Source organism: Lontra canadensis, unplaced genomic scaffold, assembly GCF_010015895.1.
Source record: "Lontra canadensis isolate GAN:19392208 unplaced genomic scaffold, GSC_riverotter_1.0 scaffold4, whole genome shotgun sequence".
NCBI classification, from domain to species: Eukaryota; Metazoa; Chordata; class Mammalia; order Carnivora; family Mustelidae; genus Lontra; species Lontra canadensis.
The window spans coordinates 35212881-35239354 of NW_022630998.1; the positions used below are offsets into that span (position 1 = coordinate 35212881).

Genomic DNA, 26474 nt, shown 5'->3' on the forward strand with positions numbered 1-26474 from the left:
TTCCACATATAGTATCATATTATCTGCAAAGAGTGATAGTTTGACTTCTTCTTTGCCGATAATATGATACTATATGTGGAAAACCCAAAAGACTCCACTCCAAAACTGCTAGAATTTGTACAGGAATTCAGTAAAGTGTCAGGATATAAAGTCAATGCACAGAAATCAGTTGCATTTCTTTACACTAACAACAAGACAGAAGAAAGAAAAATTAAGGAGTCAGTCCCATTTACAATTGCACCCAAAACCATAAGATACCCAGGAATAAACCTAACCAAAGAGGCAAAGAATCTCTACTCAGAAAACTATAAAGCATTCATGAAAGAAATTGAGGAAGACACGAAGAAATGGAAAAATGTTCCATGCTCATGGATTGGAAGAATAAATATTGTGAAAATGTCTATTCTACCTAAAGCAATCTACGCATTTAATGCAATCCCTATCAAAATCCCATCCATTTTTTTCAAAGAAATAGAACAAACAATCTCAAAATTTATATGGAACCAGAAAAGACCTCGAATAGCCAAAGGAATATTGAAAAAGAAAGCCAAAGTTGGTGGCATCACAATTCCAGACTTCAAGCTCTATTACAAAGCTGTCATCATCAAGACAGTACAAATTCGAATACTGGCACAGAAACAGACACATAGATACATGGAACAGAATAGAGAGCCCAGAAATAGACCCTCAACTCTACGATCAACTAATCTTCAACAAAGCAGGAAGGAATGTCCAATGGAAAAAAGACAGCCTCTTCAACAAATGGTGCTGTGAAAATTGGACAGCCACATGCAGAGAAATGAAATTGGACTATTTCCTTACACCACACACAAAAATAGACTCAAAATGGATGAAGGACCTCAATGTGAGAAAGGAATCCATCAAAATCCTTGAGGAGAACACAGGCAGCAACCTCTTTGACCTCAACCACAGCAACTTCTTCCTAGGAACATTGCCAAAGACAACAGAAGCAAGGGCAAAAATGAACTATTGGGATTTCATTAAGATCAAAAGCTTTTGCACAGCGAAGGAAACAGTTAATAAAACCAAAAAACAACTGACAGAATGGGAGAAGATATTTGCAAACAACATATCAGATAAAGGGCTAGTATCCAAAATCTATAAAGAGCTTAGCAAACTCAACACCCAAAGAACAAATAATCCAATCAAGAAATGGGCAGAGGATATGAACAAACATTTCTGCAAAGAAGACATCCAGATGGCGAACAGACATATGAAAAAATGCTCCAGGTCACTTGGCATCAGGGAAATGCAAATCAAAACCACAATGAGATACCACCTCACACCAGTCAGAAAGGCTAAAATTAACAAGTCAAGAAATGACAGATGCTGGCGAGGATGCAGAGAGAGGGGAAACTTCCTACACTGTTGGTGGGAATGCAAGCTGGTGCAACCATTCTGGAAAACAGTGTGGAGGTTCCTCAAAAAAACTGAAAATAGAGCTACCTTATGACCCAGAGATTGCACTACTGGGTATATATCCTAAAGATACAAACATGGTGCTCCGAAGGGGCATGTGCACCCGGATGTTTATAGCAGCAATGTCCACAATAGCCAAACTATGAAAAGAACCTAGATGTCCATCAACAGATGAATGGATAAAGAAGATGTGGTATATATACAAAATGGAATACTATGCAGCCATCAAAAGAAATGAAATCTTGCCATATGCGACGACGTGGATGGAACTAGAGGGTATCATGCTTAGCGAAATAAGTCAATTGGAGAAAGACAACTATCATATGATCTCCCTGATATGAAGAAGTGGAGATGCAATGTGGGGGGGTGGGGGGGAGAAAAAGAAAAAATGAAAGAAGGTGGGATCGGGAGGGAGACAAACCATAAAAGACTCAATCTCAAAAAACAGACTGAGGGTTGCTGGGGGGAGGGGGGATGGGAGAGGGTGGTGGGGATATGGACATTGGGGAGGGTATGTGCTATGATGAGTGCTGTGAAATGTGTGAACCTGCTGATTCACAGACCTGTACCCCTGGGGATAAAAATACCTGTACCCCTGGGGATAAAAATACATTATATGTTTATTTTAAAAAATAAATAAATTTAATTTTTTAAAAAAGGGTGTTTTTTTTCCCCCTCAACAAGAAAAGCCTTTAAACCAAAAACCAGTATCATTTTTTTAAAAATAGATTTCATTTATTTGTCAGAAAGAAAGAGAGAAAGAGAAAGAGACCATAAGCAAGGAAGAAGAGCAGAGGGGGAGGGAGAAGCAGGCTCAGCAAGCACAATGTGGGGCTCCATCCCAGGACTCTGGGATCACAACCTGAGCCGAAGGCAGTCACTTGACCGACTGAGCCACCCAGGCGTCCCAACCAGTATCATTCTTGATGATGAAATACAGAGCATGTTTCATTTAAATTCAGAAAGATAAACTGTCCAACCATCACATTTTTAAAATATTTTATTAATTCCAAATTGGCAATATACTGAAAAACAGACACAAAAGTCTAATAAGCCTAATGCACCCATCTCCTAGCTTCAGCAATAACCAACACTGGGCCAATCTGACTTCATTTCTATCTCTGCCCACTTTTCGACTCTAGAGTTAGTTTTCAACAAAGCCTTCATATCACATCCTTTTAACCATATGAATCTACTGAAGATAAAGACTGTTGAGGGGCGCCTGGGGTGGCTCAGTCAGTTAAGCATCTGCCTTCTGCCCAGGTCATGATCCCAGGGACCATGGGATTGAGCCCCATATCCGGCTCCCTGCTCAGTGGGGAGTCTGCTTCTCTCTCTCCCTCTGCCCGCTGTTCCCCCTGCCTTGTTCTCTCGCTCTCTGACAAAACCACAACACCCATTTCATACCTAAAACCTCCCCAACAGCTCAACATCAAAATCTGAATGTATCATAAATGTCATTTGCTTTACATTTGTTTAAATCATTTCCTATTTTCCCAAATGCCCATGTTTCCAGGAGAGTGTTTTTCAACAGGATTTTGCCATTTTCTTCTCAGCACATGGCTTGAAATCACAACCGTAATAACACGTAAGGCAGCCATACTTACTAAGAGCCCACCCTCATCAACCACTCCTCAGTCCAGAGTGCTTCTAAGAGTTTGTGACCACAGAGCTAACTTCTAGGAAGAAATGGGAGTGGTCTTCCAAGAGAATTGAAGGGCATCGCCTTAGAGATTTGATAATGAAGAGAAAGCCTTCAAATCAAACTATTAATAAGAGAGCTACAATGAAAATGTCAGGTAGAATCAATTGGTTTGTGTGTAAAGTTGACAGCCCTCTACTTGAGGTAGCTATGGTAGTAACAAGAAAAACTCCAGGGGCGCCTGGGTGGCTCAGTGGGTTAAGCCTCTGCCTTCGGCTCAGGTCATGATCTCAGGGTCTTGGGATCAAGCCCTACATCAGGCTCCCTGCTCAGCAGAGAGCCTACTTCCCCCTCTCTTTCTGCCTGCCTCTCTGCCTACTTGTGATCTCTGTCAAATAAATAAATAAAATCTTAAAAAAAAAAGAAAAAGAAAAAGAAAAACTCCATATATGGAACCTCAAAGTCAACAAAGGGGAGACAGTTTCTTCTCTGTCATGTCTGACTAAATGAGGGATTGCTAAATAAGAATCTCACCACTTCATGTTTCCTGGATACCATCTGGTCACAATAACAGATAATACAGTAAGAACACAAATGTACTCCCATGTTGAACATTGCTACAGATTTATCTCATATACCTTATGTATCCTCAGAATAGAGTATACCACTCTGGGAAAAATAATGTCGTTATTGAACAAACATTTCCCCAGCACCTGCTATGTTCCAGGCACTGTTTTTAATTGCTTTGAGTACACTGATGGACAGAATAAAGACCCCTTGCCCTGCGCAGGTGGAGGGACCAAACCACACAAAATAAGCAAGCCAATGACACAACATGCTAAAAGTGTTACGTGCTATCTACAAATAGCAGGAAGGGGTAGGCAGGCGCCAGAGTGGGTATTGGTAGCAGCATTAAGTAGAGTAGACCTGGGTGGCTCAGTGGGTTAAGCCTTTGCCTTTGGCTCAGGTCATGATCTAGGGTCCTGGGATCGAGCCCAGCATCGGGATCGCTGCTCAGCAGGGAGCCTGCTTCCTCCTCTCCCTCTGCCTGCCTCTCTGCCTACTTGTGATCTCGGTTGAGTAAATAAATTAAATCTTTACCAAAAAAAAAAAAAAAAAGTAGAGTAGGCCTCACTAACAAACCAACAGATGCACAAATGCCTGAAGGAACAAAAAGGAAGCCTAGTCACTCTCTGAAGCAAGTATTTGTAGCAGATGGAATGGTTCTATCGGCCCCTACAGTGGGTCGTGCGCCCGATATGTTCAAGGAACTCTAAGGAAGCCAGTGTGACAGGGGAGAGGGGAGAGGGAAAGTCTAGTTTACAGCAGAGGGTTACATCAAGGTAAGGACATGTCAGGAACTTAAATTTAGATTTCACATGAAAACTCACAACTGACTCAAAGGGAGAAACTGTGTTCTTCAGGTCTTGTTATTTCTCTACCATTCTGATGCTTTGACAGCTAGAGCCTTGCTGACCCTGCGGAGACTGGGCCTCTGAGGGTTGGCCAATCTGTAGAGGCAGCAGAAGACTTGCCTAGGAAAGCATCCCTCGAAGGCAAACCAACCCAAAGCCCATACTCTTACCACATCTTTTAACATGCTTTAATGCATGGAACCACTCTCCACCTGCCCTCATTACTCCAGGATCAAGTACTCAACAACTAGAGACAATGGCTACATCCCAGATTCCCCTGAAATGATTCATGCTAGCCAAACCTGCTTACCCTCCCCCTTAACCATTCCTTCCCACACAAGCCACAGGGGAGGTTCTTGGCCATATCTTCCCCCTGTTCTCTCCGCCTCCTAGTCAACCCTCCTGCTCTGTGTGTGGTCCTTCACGGTAAGGCGTGGCAGACTGTTAAGAACTATTTAATCACAGTCCTTTCCTGATCTGTTGGCCTCACTGTAACTGATTAATAAAATCTACATTTTAGAACAGGACTATATTATAAAAGCACTCATAAGAATTTCTTAGGGTAGTATTTAAAATTCTTCTCATTTAAGGGTGATGTACAGAACTTTTCAACCACTGCACTCACTGTCCACTTAAAATGAATCTAACACTGCAATTAATAACGAATTAAAGTTAAAATCTAAAAAAAATAAATTTTTTAATTTTTTATTTATTTTTAAGATTTTATTTAATTTTACTTATTTTTATTTTTATTTTATTTATATTTATTTACTTATATATTTATTTATGCTTATTTATTTGAGAGAGAGTATGAGAGAGAGTATGAAAGGGGAGAGGGTCAGAGGGAGAAGCAGACTCCCCACTGAGCAGGGAGCCTGATGTAGGACTCGATCCCAGGACTACAGGATCATGACCTGAGCTGAAGGCAGTCCCTTAACCAACTGAACCACCCAGGCACACTAAAGTAAAAATTTTTAAAATAATATTCTTCCCATTTATAAAATAAATCAATAAATGAATGAATAAACAACCATAGTTTTCTTTTTTTTAAATACTTTATTTATTTGACAGAGAGATCACAAGTAGGCAGAGAAGCAGGCAAAGGGAGAGGAGGAAGCAGGCTCCCCGCTGAGCAGAGAACTTGATGCGGGGCTTGATCCCAGGACCCTGGGATCATGACCTGAGCAGAAGACAGAGGCTTTAACCCACTGAGCCACCCAGGCACCCCAAACCTAGTTTTCTTTCTTTTTTTTTTTTTTAAGATTTTTATTTATTTGACAGAGATCACAAGTAGGCAGAGAGGCAGGCAGACAGAGAGAGGGAAGCAGACTCCCTGCCGAGCAGAGAGCCTGACGCGGGACTCGATCCCAGGACCCTGAGATCATGACCTGAGCCGAAGGCAGCGGCTCAACCCACTGAGCCACCCAGGCGCCCCCCAAACCTAGTTTTCAATAATTCAACTCCTACATGGAAAATCTACAGGAATAAAAATATATACATTTTAGAGTAAAGTACTATAGTAATTACCTTTTTTGAATGTAATCAGGCTTGGCCTCTCTGTTCCTATCTCCCGGCACAGCTAGGTTAATGACACTCTCTTTACAGAAATTTGGAATTTGAACAAAAGAGACACAACTGCTGGGAATTGAGACCTGTGGCTCAGTAATAGTAGAGACAATAAAAAGCCTTCAACTCCTGCTGTCAAAGTACTCAGAGATGGCTCACTACCACAGCTTCTCAAGTCCTCCTTGAAATCTACAAAGACAAAAACTACATGAATATGTTTAATTCATTTATTTACTTGGTTGTCGAAGGCAGCTCTTACTTGTAACCAAAGAACAAAACCAAGAAGACCTTAAGCACTACAGTCCCTTTCTGTATTTAACTTTGTATTCATCAGTACTTAGTCTGTCGGAGGTGGCCATTTTAAAATATTTACTGGCCATTCACTGAGGCAAATCCAAGAGTATATATTGATGATCTATCAGATAAGAACTGGGGGTATAAAGCTGATAGGGATGGACAGTCTAATTTCCGCTCCTAGGAAGCAAGCAGGTGAGACAGTCAGGTAAAGATAAACACAATAAATGCACTACGAGTGGTGACCACACAAGCGTATGGACATGACGCTAAAATAAGAATCTAGGTACAGAAGGAAACAATTTTGTTTTATCAATGTAACTGCACTGCCATAAACACATCGAAAGAGCAGAAAATCTGATCTGGGGACAAGGAGCCTGGGACAATGAGGCCACACCTTCCTTCTAGGACAGACCTAGGTCTGCGTCCTATCCAGAATCAAAACACAAGTATAGGTAATCCTTGCATCACGTAGTAGGGTCAGACACTAAAAATCACCACAAACAGGATCTTAAACAATGGTAAAAATGACTGCCCTAGGACCTTAGAAATTTTTTCCAAACATGAAAACTTTGTGTTGGTTATAACTGTGTGAAATAAAGTAAAACGTTTTTTTCAGTATGCTGTAAATTAAAACATTTTCTTTTTAAAAAGAACTCAGTGTAGCTTCAACAGTGTGTGCCTTCTCCAAATCGGATAAACGGAGGATGCAGCGTGTAAGCCTCTCTTCTATGCCGTGGTGTATTATAAAGCCCTAAGCCTGGGTCAGCTCCAGGGTCTTGTCCAGTATTTTGTCCTCTCCACTTTCTATGCCATGACATATCCCCCCTGAGTTCCATTAACATACAGTTTTACTTCCTCTGTGACATCTCGCTCTTTTCACCACAACCACTTTCCTCACAGATGCCGCTCATCACTGCAAGCTGACCTCGATGCGGCCGCAGATCTAGAATACCTCCATGCGACAGTGTAAACATCCCCACGGTCAGCCCGCCCTCCTCGAACCTCATTTACATTCAACTTCAACTTCCCTCTGGCATTATGAATGTGCATTTCTTTGATGCACTTTCATCTCTGTTGGCTACTTTCTTCTCCTGATGCTCTATCTGCGTACAATGCCATGGGGGACACCGGATGGCAACAGCTACACACTTGGTTTCTGTGCTTGAGTGGAAGAACAGGTAGGCAAGTACCGATCACGAAGACTTTAAGAAAGGGAATGTGATTGGTGACTGATGGGGCTACACATCTGTCAATACCACAGTGGTGTGTGGATCCCGTGTTAGCAACCGAATCCGTATTTACTGCAATTGCTCAATGAGAACACCAATGTAATTGCAATCTAAAACATGCTGTCAGGATCTGGTAGGATTTCTCTTAACTCTGAAATCTGCACATATTAAAACTGTACAAAGCTAGAGCTACCTCTACAGCTTTTCAAATGTAACTACCAAGACCCCGAACTCCACGCAAGTCCTCTCTCTTCCTGCAGAGAGAGGGCTGCCTACACCTCGTTAGAGCCACGGTGGTTTACTCATCTCTCCATTCTAACTAGAATGAGGAAGTAAGGGCTGACCCCGGGCAGGGCTAAGAGAATCAAGTGCAGAGAGATAACACACACCACAGGTCAGTAGGGTGGGGGGTATACCAGGGGCAATGACAAGAACAGAGGTTAGGACTCTCTGGACTCCTCCGGGTGGGTGATGGGTCACCCACCCATCCAGCAGCAGAGCCAGACTCCCATCTCCCAAGTCCTCCTTCTGTGGGCTTGCCATGGCTCCCGTGGCTGTTCCCCTGCTTTGCTGGAAATCCAGCAAATACAACCAATTCCTTTGACAAGTTTCATCAACAAATGCTGACAAGCACCTTTGAGGAGAGCAATCCTCAGTCTTGGAGAGTCAAATTAGAATGTAACTAAGTTCTCTGGTGAAGGCTAAAGTACGAAAAACATGAAGTAATACTAACTTCTCCTCAGTCGGAAGAACATAAACATTCCTTATCACTATTCTTTATCAGTAAGAATGCCTCTACACATCTCTGCATGCATTCCCAACATCTACTATTATGCATCGATTTTCAAAATACTTGGTTTGGCATTAAGCACATCTTGCTAACAAGCAGCTCCTGGAATAGATCACATGCATAGATTATTTTAGTTGTATCCATACACTACACCATTGTCAGTCGGGGGAGGGGGGGGATTCGGTAGGAACAAATGGTATGAAAGCTTTTCTTAAATGGCCCTAGAAAAGTGATGCTAGTTACAGGTACAGTTTGATGAGAATTTAAGGCCCAGCCATTATGTTAAAAGTACTTTAAACACAGGATCTTATTCAATAACCCTTTAATAATTCTTAGAGGTGTGAATTACCACCAATTTGTAAATCTGGAAACAAAGGGTTAGAATGGATAAGAGAATGGCCTACAGCCCCACAACTATCAATATTTGAACTGAGGTCAGCCTGACTCCACAGCCTGTGTAATCATGTTAGTTTTTTTTTGTTTTTACTCCCTAAAATATGGGGCCAAAATTCCTACCAACTCTGTAATTTCATGGAACTGGCTGGGCTAGGCAGAAGCTAGGACTTGGCAGTACAGTTAGGACAGACAGGATGGGATATGTAAGTATAGTTCCCCATGAGGCCACATGAGCTCCAGTATTTAACAGTTCCAGACAATCTGTATCCGTATCATATGGAAGAAAAAAATTTTAAAAGCTAAGTACTGCCTTGGTAGGAAAAGCTTAGGCCACAGCTCTGAGTATCACTTACAAATCCAGTTGAAAAGCACAGCTGGAGTGGGAGGAGAGGGGAAGACAGCGCTCTAGGCAGAAACACGTCAATTCTACACATTCAACAAGTAAAAACCTTCCAGGCATCGATGAAGAAAAGGCCATATCATTTTGAAATGTTGATATTAATCTTTTGCCTCATAACATTTCCCCTACTTTTAATTTTCTTGCCAACACTGGAAAATAGGGCTTTTACTGTGAGTCACAGCCACTCCCCCAGGAGAGAGGTCCCCTATGACACCATGCAGTACTTTTCTCCAACATCCCCCCCGCCATTCTACTTCTCACACTGCTCCTGCCAGCTCACTGAGGGCGGGCAGAGCCCCATGTTCCATGTCCTGACATGGGCAGAAGTTTCCCTGAGTGAACTTAGAGATGAACCCTCAAAAGCAACCCTATCCTCAAGTGTTCTTATCAACAAGCACCTTGCAAGCCCTGAGCACTCTGGTGGATGTAGCTCATTAACATTTTCAGCATGCCACTGCACTCACAAAGGGCATTTTTTCCAGGTCAGGGGGAAAACAAAACACAAATACAAAGGCTCTAGGACATAGTAGGATTTTTGTAAGAACAGTTATAGTATCAGTAGCAGAAGCACAAAAACAAATTGGTGTCACGGTCCCTTAAGTTGGAGTGTTACAAATAGTAGAAGTGACTGAGCAGAACTCTGGCTGGTCAGAGAGCCCTGTGCAGTCTCTCTTCCTTTCTAGCACCTATTACTGCAGCCTTGAACACACAGGTGCTCTGTCCATTGTTTCTGGATGGACCAATGAAACCACGTTTCAATGTGACCAAGGAGTAATGGCATCATCTGGGGCCAAACTCATGTGATAGGAATCAGGCAGGGTACATAGCACTAGAAACATTCCAGCTCTTGCACTGGGTGATGATCTCACCGTGTCTGTTTTGTTATCTCCTAGCTTACTCATACAAACTAAAAATAAATACAAAATTATAGACAACTGTTTTTTCAGTAATGGAGTAGAGCTCTCAGTGGGAATTTAAATCCTACCAAGGACTAGATCACAATTGATAGGATTGAATACAGTATCTCTGTCACAAATTTGACTGGCAAGTATGCATATTAAAAAATTACTGAAGGTTGGCCACCAAAAAAAGAAAGAAACACAACCTATTTTTAAAACCAAAAATTCTGAAAATTGCCAATTTGACAGAAAGCAGAAATATAAAGATTTCTGGTTAAGAAGATAGAAAATGTAAAACTAATTGTATCATTAATCACACTCGATGTAAACAGAATGAATTAACTCATTAGAAGCAAAAAAATCAGAATAGATTGGGGGAAATAAAAACTATGTGCTGCTTACAGTATGCATATTTAATATAAAGTTATAAAGAAAAACTGAAAATGAACAGCAAAAACATATCAGAAGAAAGTTAACCAAGAAAAGCTCGTGCAGCAACATTACCAACAGATTAAACAATGTGAGGCAAAAGTTCAAAAAGACATCTCATAATAAAAGTGATGGTCACCAGGAATATATAATAATGAAGGACACATAGTAACACCAGAGTCAAACATCATCAAGTATTAGCTGATACTGACAACACAGTCATTGCCATAGAAAACTGAAAAAAAATGGTCAAAAAGTAAGATAGAGATAGTTTCAATAGCATAATTAGTAAGGTTGAATTAATTCATGTATATAGAATCTCCTATTCAAATAGAGATAGATCTTTAAAAGCTTTTTGTTGTTTATTAATTTCAAAATTGGTTCCATTATTGCCCAAACAAGTTGCAATAAAGAAACAATAACAGGGGCGCCTGGGTGACTCAGTGGGTTAAGCCTCTGCCTTTGGCTCAGGTCATGATCTCAGGGTCCTGGGATCGAGCCCCGCATTGGGCTCTCTGCTCAGCGGGGAGCCTGCTTCCTCCTCTCTCTCTGCCTCTCTGTCTACTTGTGATCTCTGTCAAATAAATAAATAAAATCTTAAAAAAAAAACAAAACAGTAACAAAGGTATCAAATTGAATGGAGGATGATACAGTCTTTTCAACAAGTGAAGCTAGAACAACTAGGCCTCAATAGGAAGATAAAAAATGAGATTTCATGTCCTTTTCATTCCATACAGCAAAATGAACTTGAGGTTGATTATAGATCTAAAATTAATTGTTAAACAGTAGTTTCTAGGAAAAAAAAAATTATCTTCAACCTGGGAATAATGGTTCTGAGAATACAACAAGCAAGAACCTTCAAAGAAATGATTAATTAGGTCACATCAAAATTAAATTTTGCTCAAAACCAAAGTCAAGAAAATTTACAGAAGAACCAGATTTGAAGAAAATACTCCCAAAATCTGACAAAGGACTTGGGATAAGAGTATATGAAGAATTACAATTTGGTAATGTTTTAGAAGTCAATCCAATTAAAAATAAAAAGATTTAACCAAACATTTACAAAAGATAAAAGAATGGCAGTAAGTCAATAAAGTGCTCAACATTATTAATCATGGAGGAATGCAAATTTAATTCACCATAAGATAAATAGCTAAAATTAAAAGACTGAAACACCAATTATTACCAAGGATTTGGAGTAACCACAACTCATATTGCTTATAGGAGTACATAACATTAACAACACATTTTGAGAGGACATATAGAAATCTCTTAAAAAACTATATACATCATTGTTTTGGAGTTTCTAGCAAAACAACCAGACAAGTAAAATGAAATAAAAAGGTATTCAAATTGGAAAGGAAGAATTAATGGCATGACCTTGTAGATAGTTCTAAAGAATCCATAAAGAAGTCTGAGAGCTAATACAAGAGCCTGATCAGCAAGGTTCCAAGATACAAGATAAATAAAAATAAATTGTATTTCTATATACTAGCAATGAATAACTCAATAATAAATTAAGGAAATAATTCCATTAGCCACAGAATCAAAAAGAATAAAATATTTTAGGAAAAATAACCAAACATCCAAAACATACAATAAATACTATAAAACATCATTGAAAGAAGAAAATTTAAAGAAAGGTAAAAATCTCTGGATTAACAAATTGGGAGACCAAAATGTGAACACAATAATACTTGCAAAATTAACTTATAGACTTACTGTAGTCACTTAGGGGATTCACACTTTGAAGCACAGCAATCAGGATAGTGTCATACTGAATAGGACAGACATATTTACACCAACGGAAGAGAACTGAAAATCTAGAGATAAACCTTTACAATTATGGCCAGTTGACTTTTGAGAAATATGCCAAGACATTTCAATGGGGGAAAGAATATGGGGAAACAAATGGTGCTATGACAGCTCAACATCCACATGTAAAACAATGAAGTCCTATCTCACACCATATACAAACATTAACTCAAACTGGAACACAGAGCTAAATGTAGGAGCTAAAAGTCCTAGAAGAAAACAGAGGAGTGTATCTTTGTGACCTTACATTAGGGAAGAGACTCTTACATAAGACAGCAAATGACGGTGAAAAAAGAAAAATTTCCTAAGGATGCCTGTAGCCTGAGGCCTTTCAAATAAAGCTTAAAAATACCCCAAAGCAAAGCAGTTATTATGAATGGACACATACATATGTAGAGTAAATATACAAACACCCAGCATAATAAATTTCCAAGTAGTGGTTACTTCTAGGGATGAGAGGATTTCGGGGGGGGCGGCGGGGGACGGGACAGAAGGATAATTAAGGGTAATTTTTGTTTCTTAAAAAAAAAAAAACTTCAAACAGAAAAAATATACTGCTAATATTTGATGAAAGTGGTATGGTGCTACCCATGTACCTTTATGAATATTTGAAATACTTTATGATTAGACAAATTACATTTTCTAAAGGAATGAGACAGCCTTATCATGATCATTTATTTCCAGTGCAGCACAGGCAAAAATTAAAGTAAATTAAACTAATTGATCTAAAACTCCACGAATCTCAAGAAATATTCAGGAAATTGCTTTGGGAATAAACACTATTATTAGATCCTTTGTCATTGCCTTTATTCAAAATGGAGAACAAAGTACACGCTCCCGGAATGATCACTGGAATTTTCCACTTGTTTGTATTCTATACAAATAGTTGGGGCTTATGTTTATTTTAGTAAATTCTTTTTTCTCTCTCTACTCCTAAATTTGTTTTCATCAAATTTTCCCAAGCTTAAATTTCTTCCTTTTGTTTTTTTTCCTTTCCCTAGATTTGTATTTCCTTTCCTAAGCAACAATAAAACATTATTTTCTTTTCCATTTGCTCATAAACCAAACAGTACATTTCCTTGTTTGGTTTTTCACTTTCAACTACATGTTTGGTTTACTTTTTTTTTTTTTTTTTTTGGCATATTCACTTTTCCAAGTACAAGACATGCTTCCAGGTGTTAACAAGCTACTTTTTTTTTTTTTTAAATAAGGAAAAGTCTCACTTCTTTAAGCCCATCAGGAAGATGTGCAAGCAGATGGGGATTCAACAATAAGCACTTTCTACTTAAAAGGGTACAAACCCCTCCATGCATGTTTCTCTCAAGGGGCCACGGGATGCTAAAGGCTGTAGGGAGGACAGGTGTCAAGTTGCTGCCATTATTACCATGGGGCGAGGGCCAGAGGCACCCGGCCTTCTCTTCCTAGAGCCAGCTCCCTCCGTGTTACAGAGTCTAGACCACTGCCTGGTTCAAGTCACGGAGGACGACGAAGGGGAGCCTCTTGTCATCTTTTCGACCCAGCCAACAATGGTTGTCATTTACTGGGATGGTCTACTGCCAAGTAGTCTTCTGGCCACTCAATACAACTTCACTGAACTCATTCCCCATGAGAGAGGGGAATTAGCTCTACTTCATGGACAGGGCACTGGGTCAAGAGATCAAGCAATATAACCAAGATCACACAGCTCTGCTACCTGGCTGGAAGAGCCAAGATTCATGTCCAACTGCAGCTCATGGCAAATGCCTGGCCATCTGCCACACACGCCTTCTTTCCCTTTCCAGCTGCCACAGGGTGTGGAACAGACCGGTTTTTTGGTGGAGCAGTTGCTCTCCCTCCCAAGCCATCACGGGTCCTACCAACTCATTTACGCTCACGACAGGATGATGTCCAAGTCCTCAAGGAAATGACTGGGTTCATCAAGTATGGCACTAATAGCAACAAGCATTTACGTTAGAGGCATACGTATGCAGTATTTATGTACACATAGGTGTGTCTGCAGGGGCGAGGCTGGCTACCTGCTGTGGGATTGAAAGAGCCCTTCTGAGGGTGCTCCTATAACCACATGCTCCAAACACAGAGTCCCACGAGTAACAGAGGCCTACCTGAATTGGATCCTGCGTCAGTCTCATGGGCCCAATGCGCACCTCCGCAGAAGAGACCTGCTAAATAAGCAACAGCACATTAGGTGTGTCAAGTCCGACTCCAAGCACTGGCAAGTTCTTCCTTAGAATATTACAGGATACTCCTTTGTAGACACTGCAGACAAGGATCCCACTTACTAACACGAGACAGTTTATAAAACATACACAGTATAATCCTGGTTTTGTTTAAGAATACCTACATTTATAGCCATTGAAAATGTCCCAGAGGATACCCTCAAACACCAAGGAGTGGATTTCAGGTTGTTTTTACTCTAAGTACATGGATCTTTATAATACGCAAGTACTGCTTTACCAGAGAAAACTGACAATTACTTTCCGCACACCTACTATGTGCTCAGCACCAAGCAAGACAGTTCTTACTCTAAAATCTCGAGGAGATGTTTTTCTCAAATGTGAAAGCTATAACATTTGAAGAGCTGTTCCTCTACTTACTTCGTAGTTTTCTTATGTCCAGGCTTTCATACGAGGCAGACAGATTATTCTTACCCATGTTTACCATGAATAAACTCATTGGAATTGCCCTTCCTTGGGGGAAGCCAATCCCATGACCGCAAGAGGCAAACGGTGCCCCACGACTCAGTCCAGGAAGGAGCTTAGGTGTTGAGCGGCGAACACCATCTAACTGCCTTCCGCTCCAAGCATAGAGCCAGTCTTTGTAGTAACTTTGCTTGGATTTCTCCAAGTGACTCTTTCTAGGTAACTGTATTAAGGGTCTTGACCTCACCTCCACAGACCCAATTTTGTTTTCGTCCAAGGGTAAGCCGTCATTTTGCCATGGCTTGGAAGCTCGTCCTGCATTCTACAGACTGGTTAGGCCCCTGTCAGTCAGAGAGAACACCTTCAGCAAGCATACAAGGTCACAGAACTGCAGGTAACTCAGGGAATCAAGGGCCAGAGGATGCTTTTGTCGGTTAACAACAGCAGAACTTTCTTTGAAATCTAATTCTGAAAACTAAGAGTTTCCCTTTCTCCTTGCTTCCCTTTTCTCCATGCTTAATTCCTGGTGGGCGTGGTGTGAATCTTCTCCAAAACAGGACTGAATTGCTGATATTCCAGGATCCCTCAACCCCGGCTGCTCTGTGTGGAGCAATCATGCCAGGGGCTTCGGCCTCTCACCAACCCCGCCAGCAAACAGCTCAAAGCCACACAACAGTACCCTGCAAAGTGTTACTGCTGATACCAGCACCCAGCATATATGCACAGCCCTAAGAATGACTCCACTGAAAATCCAGGGATATGAGGCCTCCTGGGTCACTGGGACTCAGCATCTAGCACCGGAGCTCTACTCGGACACAGTGTTTATTTCTGAAACAGACATGGTCCTTCAAAGGCAATTTAACTGCCAGAATTTTACTAAAAACTTAATAATTAAGAAGCAAAACCAATTTGATATAGGAAGACCAAGTCGACTGATTATCTAGGGTAGACTTTCACTGTCCTTGTGATCTCTCTTGGGTTCATGGCACCCACACGTTCCCCTCCAACAAGGCTACAGGTTTTCTCCAGCAAAACTGGCTCCCAAAGGGGTCACCCAGGGGCAGGAAAAAAAAAAATCAATGAAATATGTAATACAAAGTTTAAAAGGAGTAAAATAAAAAGTGACTCACTTTGGAAGGCAGAGGGACGGGGAAGGATCCCTATTAGAAGGGCACAGACTGCCCAAAAAACAGTTCACTCTTAACCAACACATTTCTATCCAAGTTTGTAAATAACCAAGATGTGTACCAAGTACTTAGAGAAGTACTGTGTGTGTGGTGTGTGTGTGTGTGTGTGAGAGAGAGAGAGAGAGAGAGAGAGACTGACAGCTCACAATACGTTCCTGATGAAATCGCTCTAGAACAGACCCTATGAAATAGTGTAATGACTATTGACACACAAATGCCTGGATTCTCTTAAAATAATTCTCATTATTGTCTCCTACTCATTAAGGCCCAGAGAATCTTCTTATATTTTAGCTTTTTCTGTAACTGAATTTAGACAGGGCACAGGTCAAGTCACTTTTTACATAGGTCTCTTGGGATAAAAGCCCTGAAAAGCAGCATTTATGGGTCTTTATTATCAACATTAAAAAGGAAGTCAATTCTATTTTCCCTTTATGTAAGGAAATAATGACTAATTTGTAGTAATTCTGAAATAAAGTCCTTATGTTGTTGACAACACAGTTAAAGCTCTTCAACTATCATCATTTTTTGTTATGCATTTTATGTCTTTAGAAAAGATGATTTTGTTGGAACTATTGAGTGAGTTCTGTATGTTAGATTCCTAGGGACTGAAGTTTTGAAAGAGGAGGAAGAAGAGCTCTGACGGGAGGAGAAATACCTTCTGAATCACTTCTGATCACAATTCAGAAGAAAGGAGAAGGAAAAAACCCCTGAAGTTTATTATCTCATTGGTATGTGGTAAAATTTTTCGTGTAATTTTCTTTTAATTTTGGGATGTAAATTTAACTTTTTAATTTTGCACTAATGAGGGAACAGACCCAGAGTTGAGAAGATGGTGAAAAACTCCTATCATGGGTTAGATACTGTAGTAGGAGCTTAACATGTATTTTCGCACTTAATTCAAGATCCATTTCATTATTTGAGCTCTGATTTAGAATAGGCTCAGTTATACTGTGGTATCAAAGAGACCCCAAATCTCAGTGGCCTAATAACATAAAGACTTTTTTTATTCATACAAAATTCACTATGGCTCCAGGTGACTTTTCAAAGCAATTCCTCCTTGCGGTTACTTAGAAGTCTAGGCCAAGACAAGGTCAAGGGGAAAGTCACAGGAGACTCAGGCATGGATTCTTAAAACCTCTGCCTGAAAGTTACACACAGTACTTTCCCTAAGCCCATTGGCTGGAGCTAGTCATGTGGCCTCACTTCACTGCAAGGAGGAGGGAAATCTAAGGAAGCCACAGGTGGTAGTTACATAGGCCTTTTTAAACTTTGCCAGGAGGACATGTGACAATCCTGTGAACACTCCTCCAGCCTCCTGCTCTCTCCCAGGGCATGTGCTTGGCGCTTTCACAGGAGTGACCTTAGCAGGAGAGAGGCAATGGCCACTGAGTGCCAGTGTGGAATTTTCAAAATGACACCCGACCTAGAACATACCCTTTTCCTGCTCAACAGCAAAGACCCTCCAACTGTCTTCCACAACCATAAGAGTCGGCGTTCTGCAGCCAGCCTTTGAACCTCTGCCTGATCCAGTTTAGCAGGAAGCTGCCACTGGAGGCAGAGCTCGGGACACCCCACTACAAGTTTGCTTGACCTTCTCCAAGCACCCTGCCTCTCCCGTCTCTACCCACTTCCTCCCAAGCCCGCTTCTCTACCTCCACCACCCAGCTCAGGGCCTCCATTTACCAGCTCCTTTAGTCCTGACCTACACTTAGCTTCCTGTCTCTTGGCTTCCCTTTTCCTTCTTAGGCTGCACTCCCATTCATCTGACCTGGGCTTCCATGTCCAAGAGAGGTCAACGATCTTAACAAAATGGCAGCACTTCTCCTTGCCAGCTCTGAGGGCAGGCATGAGACAGTGACCAACAGAGGCCAACCTGCATCTTTCTATTCAGAGCAGCTGCCGGCTGCAGAGTTCTGTTTCTGACATAGGAGCCTACTGCCTGCCTGTCATCAATCTATGAAAGAGTATTTATGAACATGAACAGGAGACCATTTACTGATGTCTCTGTAACCAAACCAAGATTCCCTACTTCAAAGTGTGAACTCGGAGCAACTGCAGAGGCAGATTCCCAATTAGTGTATGAGCTCCGATTCCAGGAAGTGAAGACCTTTGCCAAGGTCACAGAAGCAAGGAAAGGATAGGGTCAGAGATAACCTAATTCTGGTACCCACAGGGAGAGGAGGATGGGACAAGAATGTGAAGAGACACACTTCCTAGCCATTCTGACCATACGTCGTTCCCCAACAGTCCAATGAGGAAGGATTGCTGACTGGAAGTACAGTCTTAACTATCTCATATTCACAGTGTGTCAAACATTCATGTGTATAAATCTGTATACAGGGTAACAAAAATACAGAAGCAGCAGGGTAACCAATGCACATTCAGGGGAGTTGACGTTCTAGGAAAAAAAAAATCTATTTTGTAGCATTTGCTGATTCTCTGGTGTAAATACCTTCCCTTTAATCTCAAGCTAGCAATACAGGTCCCTGAGTGTGCAACTAAGACTGTATCTTTACATTCTGGATGAAAAGGGTCTTTGAGCAGCAAAATTACGGAGTCTTCTGTGGTCTACAAATGCCTATCACTCGCCTTTGATAGTTTAATGAGATGTAGAATTCTGGTTGATAGGTACGGTCCCTCAAACTTTAAAGATGGCAGAAAAGAGAGAGTACTTCTGGTTTTCAAGGTGGGAAGATCAAGGAAGGCTCCATTAAGGCAAACAGGTCATGAAGAACAAGAGACTGGCTTGGGAGAACAAATTCCAGACATACAAAACAACAGAAGCCAAGGCACGGAGGCAAAAGCTCAAAGATACAATGGCAGAGAAAGTAAAGACTGGGAAGACGGGTCAGTCCCTTAGAGCATCTTGGAAGGTATGCACCATCTCCCCCCCACCCCCACTCCTTTCTTTCTTGTAGGCACCAACCACACTGTAGGTTTCTGAGGAAAATTAACAGGATCCCATTTGGGACTTGGGAGGGTCATGGAAATCAAACATTTGGTTTGTCTACTTTCTGGACAGAGAAGAACAGATTTAGCAGAAACAAAACAGATACTGCTATGAGTAGGAACTAGAGCAATGAAATCAAGTGGGGGAAAAGGTCACAACGAACAAGAATACAATGACCCAAAAAACTCACACAGCTTGGCCTCATTTAAGTGGAGAGGAAAGTCTAAGATGAAAACCTGACACAGGTCAGGCCAATGAAACACGTCACCCAGAAAGACCAGGAAGTTCAGGCTAATTTGCCTGTCACTGCACCACGCTCCCTGCTGGGGAACACCACCCCTCAGGGTATTTCCAACTTCAGGAATTTTGTTAGATAGCCGGGGCTTGGAGTTTTCGAGCTTCCTTCAAACAGGAAGGAAGCGAGAAGTCAGGAAGAGCCATTGCTACCCCATCTACCCAGCATAGCTCGTGTCCCCGCCCTCGGAGGCTGTCTGAGCCCGGCTGCACCTAGGCACCCCTAGCGGCTCTCCTCAGCGCCCTTCTCTACTGCATCATTACTATTACTCATTTAAGTAGCTTTGTCCTTGGCAAGACCCAATTTCCTGAGGACATAACATCAGTCCTCCTCACCATTTTATCCCCAGCATCTGGAACTGAATTCAACTGCCTAAAATCACATGGGTTTTCAGGAACAGAGTCTGGAACCAAGGCTTGATTTTAATCCCTCCCAGCATACCCAGGGAATGTTCTACCATTAGGTTCTAGAACTTAGAGAATCCTGACCCCATTTCTACCCTGAGGTGCTGGACTTCATTCTGATTTAGCAGAACAGATTCTCCAGGACCCAGAAATCCCTGCTCAGATCCTGGTCACCGGCACTGCCACTAACAGAGCTACCACTAGGACTAAGAAGTAGAAAGGAAGGTGTGGGTCTACGTCAGTGTCTGGGCAACTGTGGCAGGCTTCCGCCTTCCAGAAAACAAGCTCCAAGTCTGAATCTTCCCCACTTCAGGGACTTAATATTTGGAATCCCTCCCTCCCCACCAGCAGCCACAGAGAACATTCACACACGTGTACACACAGGCATAGCTCAGGGCAAGTGGGGAGGGGTGATGCCGTGGTAAAGATCATGTCGTTCACTAAAGCCATCAGCTGTGGGCTCAGGAGTAACTATTTTTAAATACCTCAATCAACTCTGCCTGCTGCCCTGTTGGCTCTGACTTTAGTACTCAGTTCTCTCCAGGTATCCCCTGTCCACCCTCTGTTCCCAAGCCAAAAATCCAACTTTCTTTATTCCTCTGAGCAAGCAAAAGCTGTGTTTGACTTTGCCCCCTCCCTTTTTTTTTAAATTGAGAGAGTGAGCCAGAACGTGAACATACAACCAGGTGTGGGGGGGTTGGGGGGAAGGGGTGGTCAATGGTGGCAGAGGCAGGGTAAGAATCCCAAGCAGACTCCCTGCTGAGCACAGAGCCCTATGCTGGGCTCTAACCCACAATGCTGAGATCACAACCTGAGCAGGAAGTGAGCCAGATGCTTAACCAACTGAGCCACCTGGGAGCCCTTACTTTTGCCTTTTCAATAGGCCCCTGCCTTTCAGTCCAAAAGGCACCAGCACTGACCATGAGGCTGCATGTCCCTGCCTTGTCATGGTCTGTACTCGGAGGACCCCTGCCCTCAGCCTATCTAGCAGGCTTCCTTCTGTCTCTTTGTCAGCCTTTGGACCCTGGCAGCAGGCTCTGCCCTCCCACCAGCCTCCAATCCTCCCCTAGCTTTGTTTCTGGCCACCCTAGAGCACCTCCTGTCAACTCAGTTGCCCCAGACCTTTTAGTGCCCATTAGGTGGTTCTAACCCTTCCCTCACCCCCTGCCGCCAATTCTCTCATCTAGACATTCTCAGCCTGTGCTTCCTGTTCCAAGTACCTGGGACTTATTAAATGTAACCATGCCCCAGTCCCCTTTCAAACCACAAGAATCAGAATCTCTAACAATGGGGCCCAGGCATCAGCATTTTTAAATCACAGGTGCAACTAGGGTTCAGAACCAATGGTCTATTCTGAGCAAACATGTCTGTTGACAACAGCAAACTCAATTACTTTATTAATTTATTCAATAAATGTCAACTGAGTGCTTACCTTGTGAAATCACCAAAACCCACCTAAACGTCCCTTTCCAAAATCATAAGATCACTTAGGCAAGAGAAAGATACAATCCCTCACATTTGATGATTTCCCCAAACCAGTATCTTTAAATGAGTATCACAAAGAAATTGAAGCCTATTACAAGCAGTTACATGGAAGATTATTCCCAGTCATCAAATACTCACAGTGGATGACAGATCTACCGACGTTGTTTTGTGTTCTCTTATGTTCTATTAATATAGTACATTCATTTGGAAGCATGATCTTTCTTCACAAATACAAACACACAGATAACTACTCATCAAAATATACAACCACAGAAGAGATTAACTTGACTTTGAAATTTAAAACTTCTATTCACCAAAAGACTAAAGCAAAAAGCAAAAAAACCCTCCAATAAAAAGGAAATAAAGGAGAGCCCAAGAGACAGAAGATCTAAAATTCAGGAAATAATCACATATTAGTAACCAGAACATAACAAAAACGTCTAAAAACAATCCTTGAAAAGACAGCCAAGAAGAAAGTTGAGCAACAGGGGAGAAAAAAAAAAAAAGAAAAAAAAACTTCAGGAGAAGGAAATATAAGCACGAAAAGATGCTCAGTCTCTAGTAATCAGGAAAATAAGTTTCAATTACAATGAGATGTCATACCTGGCTATTTAATAAAAGCAAAAAATGGTAGAATTAAGATATTAAACAGTTTCATGGGCCAAAAGGTTGACCCATAGGAACTCATACATTGCTGTTGAGTGTGTAAATTGCTTCAGCCACTTTGAAAAGTACTTTGGGGAATCCTAATAAAGATGAAAAGGCATATATCCTACAATCCAATTCCTATGTGATTTCTGTGGGTTTCTCTGTGGGATATAAGGAGGCATTTACAAAAATATTTGGAGGAAATTTTTAACAAAAAAATGGAGACCGCCTAATCCACAATCCATTAGCATCTATCACCAGAAAAAATATTATTTTGATGAATATCCATATATTGGATATTATACTATGAAAATATATCAACTAAGAGCTACCCATTCAAAATGGATCAATCTCATAAACCTCAAATAAAAAAATATTTAGAAAAATACATACCTTAGAACACTACTTAAAGTTTTAAATTATTTAAAATACTGAATATAGGGGGACGTGGGTGGCTCAGTCTGTTAAGCTTCTGCCTTTGGCTCAGGTCATGATCTCAGGGTTCTGGGAACAAGCCGCTTGCCCCAAATCTGACTCTCTGCTCAGCGGGGGGTCTGCTTTTCCCTCTCCCTCTGTCCCTCCCTGCCCCATTCATGCTCTCTCTAAGATAAATACTAAAATAATAAACTAACTATAGTTTAGGAATATTGTATCAGTACAGAGAAAAGCTTATAAATTCCCAGTTAAGGCAAGAGTCCCATTGGTGGAAAGGAAAAGGGGATTTATGTAGGGAAGGAATTACCAGGGGCTTCAACTACTGTTCATGGTCTTTTTTTTTTTTTTTTAAGCCGTGAGTTGTGACTACATAGGTGTTTATTGAATTATTTTTTCTCATTTGTTGTTTATCTTCAAACTGCAGAATAAATTGATCATATATTTCATTTTATTGGAAGTCTTTTCTATTTTTGAGTTAACATTAACTGAGCAGTAACCACTAGACAAAGAAACTATATATATGTATTTCTTTCCTACTATATTTATTTGGTAAAATGTCTCAGAATATGGATATAATTTCCTTGGAACTCAGTAAAATGAAACCCTAGAGAAGTGGTCTGGGACTCAGGGGTCCTTGCTCAAAAGAACTGCTCCTTGCCTCATTATGAAGGGGCTTATGAACCCCCCAAGCAGCAGCTCATGTCATGGTCACAGCAACCTCACTTCCTTAACAACTAAAGAACTTCAACCTCTGGGGTGCCTGGGGGACACAGTCAATTAAGTGTCCAACTCTTTCTTCCAGCTCAGGTCCTAATCTCATAGGTCATTAGATTGAGCCCCACTGGGCTCTGCGCTCAGTGCACAGTCTGCTTGGGAGTTCCTTCTGTCCCTCCCTTGAGCTTGTACTTCCTCTCTAAAAAAAAAAAAAAAAAAAAAAAAAAAAAAATCTTTCAAGAAAAAAAGAAAAAAGAAAAGGACTTGAAGCTCCATCACAGTTCGACACCTCACCCAAGGGGCTAGAGTTGAGATTTAAGCCCAGACCACCTTACTCAGAAGGCCATGCTCTTATATATTCACTTACATTTTGATTTGTCCTAGAAAAGTCTTAAGATGCTATGCAAAGAAACTAAGTCAAGCTTTTAAGATGATAAATGAAAGCTCTGGCTGAAGAACACTGAGCATAGGGCAAATGAAGTGGGGAGCTCAGTATGTACAGCCTATGCCATAGCCAACACAGCTGTCAGTCAAAGAGGGAAACACGGCTTTGTGCCCAAGAGGAGACAATAATGGGCTTCTTGGCACTGCGTCTTACAACACCCCCAACCGATGCCTTCCCCTCCATTCCCCAGTCACTGGCATCAACAAGGCTGCTCTTTCTCAACAGGTACCACTGCTACCCTCCACTAAGCAGAAAAGCTGGAAACACTGCAGTGAGAAAGGATAGAGGCCATCAAGGCCATCCTCAGGTTAGCAAGGAGGTGGTTAAAAAAAAAAAATAATCAACACCGAGATGCCTGGATGCCATCAGATCTTAACACAGAAAATGTGATCAGCATAGTCTAATTGAGACAGCGTCCACACCACCCACATAAATCAGATGAAGGAAATTATTTAAATGATATACTCACTTCATCTATAGCCATGGGAAAAGAACTCTGACTGATACCAATTAGATGTTAAAAGAAAAAGAAAAAAAATGGTCAAGAATATAATCCAGGAGGGACGCATGGGTGGCTCAGTGGGTTAAATGTCTGCTTTCAGCTTAGGTCATGATCCCAGGGTCCTGAGATCAAGCCCCGAGAGCCCCAATCAGGCCCCCTGCTCAGCAGGGAGCCTGCTTCTCCTCTGCCTGCACCCCACCCGCCCACCCCACTCCATCCCATTCTCTTTCTGGCTATCTTGTTCTCTCAAATAAATAAATAAAATCTTTAAAAATATATATAATCCACAAAATGGGGGAGTACCCAAAGAAGGTGAGCACAAGGAAGCCCTACAGAAAATCAGCTTTGGAGGAAAACAAAAACCCAGATGCACTCATATTATGATTTTGTCAAAAAGGCTTTCCATTATACATGTAGTCCAAAAATCAAGGCATCACCGTTCATAAATGTAACAATTCTGCCAGTATCACCAGGTTGAATATGTATAAACGTAACACCATTTCCACATGCCAAAGGTCAAACCCAGAGTCTGACTTGGAAAGCAGAGGAATTTAAAGGAAACCGCAAAAGGTGACATCCCTCAACGCACTTTTAGTAGGGATATTACTGATAATAAAACTGCCCGATGGCTTCAAGAATCTACAATTACATTGTGTAACAGACGACAAACTAAGCACAGTTGATCTCTAATTATTCAGGAGGCAGTTATCCAGATTGTGGAAAAACCCAAGCATTTCTAATGCTTTTCCAGCCTGCTGCGTGCGTGCCTTTTCATGAACGTTAAATGAAGGCAAGAGAAAGTAAAGGGGGATGATATTCAAATCAGTCAATTCTGCTACATGGCCAGCAGTTCTGGTAAACAGATTGGATGGGCAACGGAACAGAAACCATCTGCTAAAAATGAGTTTGAGATTTCCTATGGATTTCAATTATCCACACTGCCTCTGTCCTAAATTTTATCACTGATAAGTTAGAGTTGCCTTAAAGAGCCAATAGCAAAACGGCTCCCCTGCTCAGCTACAGGACAATCTCACACTATGGCCCCGGTGACCCTGAAATAACTCTATTTTTTTCACCACACCTAGTATTGCATCAAATATTCAGCCACATGTGCTTTCCCGACTCTAGTGTGTCAGGGCCACTCACCCTGGCATAAATTGCAACCATGAGTCCCTGAGTCCATGGATCACATGGACATTGGCAGTAAAGAATCAGTGTCAAGCAAATTCTCAAATTTTTTTTTTTAAATCTCATTTAAAATTAAGTAACTCAGGGGCTCCTGGGTGGCACAGTTGGTTAAGCGTCTGTCTTCAGCTCAGGTCATGATATCAAGGTCCTGGATGGAGCCCAGCCCCTGGTCAGGCTCCCTTCTCAGTGGGGAGTCTGCTTCTCCCTCTCCCTGCAGCTCCCCCTGCTTGTGCTTTCTCTCGCTGTCAAATAAGTAAATACATCAAACTTAAAATTAATCCATGAGAAGTCTCTTGTAAAATGCAAAAGCCCCTTTTGTGTGTGTGTGGTTTTTTTTAGATTATTTGTTTATTTATTTGAGATAGTACAAGAGTGAGAGAGAGCGAGCGAGCACAAGCCTGGGGAGCAGCAGGTAGAGGGAGAAGCAGACTCCCTGCAGAGCAGGGAGCCTGATGCGGGGCTCAATCCCAGGACTCCGGGATCATGACCTGAGTTGAAGGCAGACGCTTAACCAACTGAGCCACCCAGGCGCCCCCAAAAGCCCATTTTGAAATACAGCTTGACCTATTTGGTATAAACAATTATTTCTAAACAGTTATTCATAGAAAGTACAATTCATATCCTAAAAATGTTAAGACTGAAGTGAGACACTACACAATTAAAACCGCAACACAATCATCAGAAAGCCAGCAAGCAAGACAGTCACCTGAGATTGTATCCCAAGAGCCCTGAAACCCCTACTCTAAGATTGCAGCCAGTGGCAGCCAAGTCTCTCCCATGCCCTGGCCCTCTGGTTCCACAGGGGCTTACATCAAAAGTCATGGGATAGCTCCCACCATCTTGTTTCTTCTTTTCCAAAATATTTTTACTATCTAGAGACAAGGACAAGGGAGCACTAGAAGGGCAGAAACAGCCTTTTCACAGGGGTGTGGCTGGGCAGAGGAAGGAAGCCTACCACAGCACTCTCCTTTCCTCCAGAAACGCAGAGATTTAGAAAGAGGTAAGGAACAAATGTGTCCACTGATGGAGGAAAAAAAAATTTTTAAAAACTCCAAAGCACACAGATACACACACACACACACACACACACACACACATTAAATCCCTAAAGGTTACTTTTGACTTAGCCAAAGTACACTTCTTTAAAAATGTAGTTGAAACTCACCACCTATCTTGGATCCTCACATCTTCCTCTTCCTTTGGCTGGAAAAAATGCTGAATTCCACTCTCATAGCCCAGAAGAAGGGAGGTGAGAAGCTCCCTT

The 26474-nt window shown here is 41.7% G+C and overlaps 1 protein-coding gene across 5 annotated transcripts in view; it reads right to left on the minus strand.

The window, feature by feature from the left end:
• The window catches only part of PDE8B (phosphodiesterase 8B), a 276199-nt gene that overhangs the window by 125822 nt on the left and 123903 nt on the right, over window positions 1–26474 (minus strand). For 3 of the 5 annotated variants that reach the window (XM_032847981.1, XM_032847965.1, XM_032847987.1), the window contains exon 2: window positions 14421–14480. In XM_032847981.1, the coding sequence (XP_032703872.1) occupies window positions 14421–14480 (60 nt within the window). The remainder of the gene's footprint in view (window positions 1–14420; window positions 14481–26474) is intronic. The other 2 variants (XM_032847993.1, XM_032847974.1) reach the window with 1 other exon arrangement.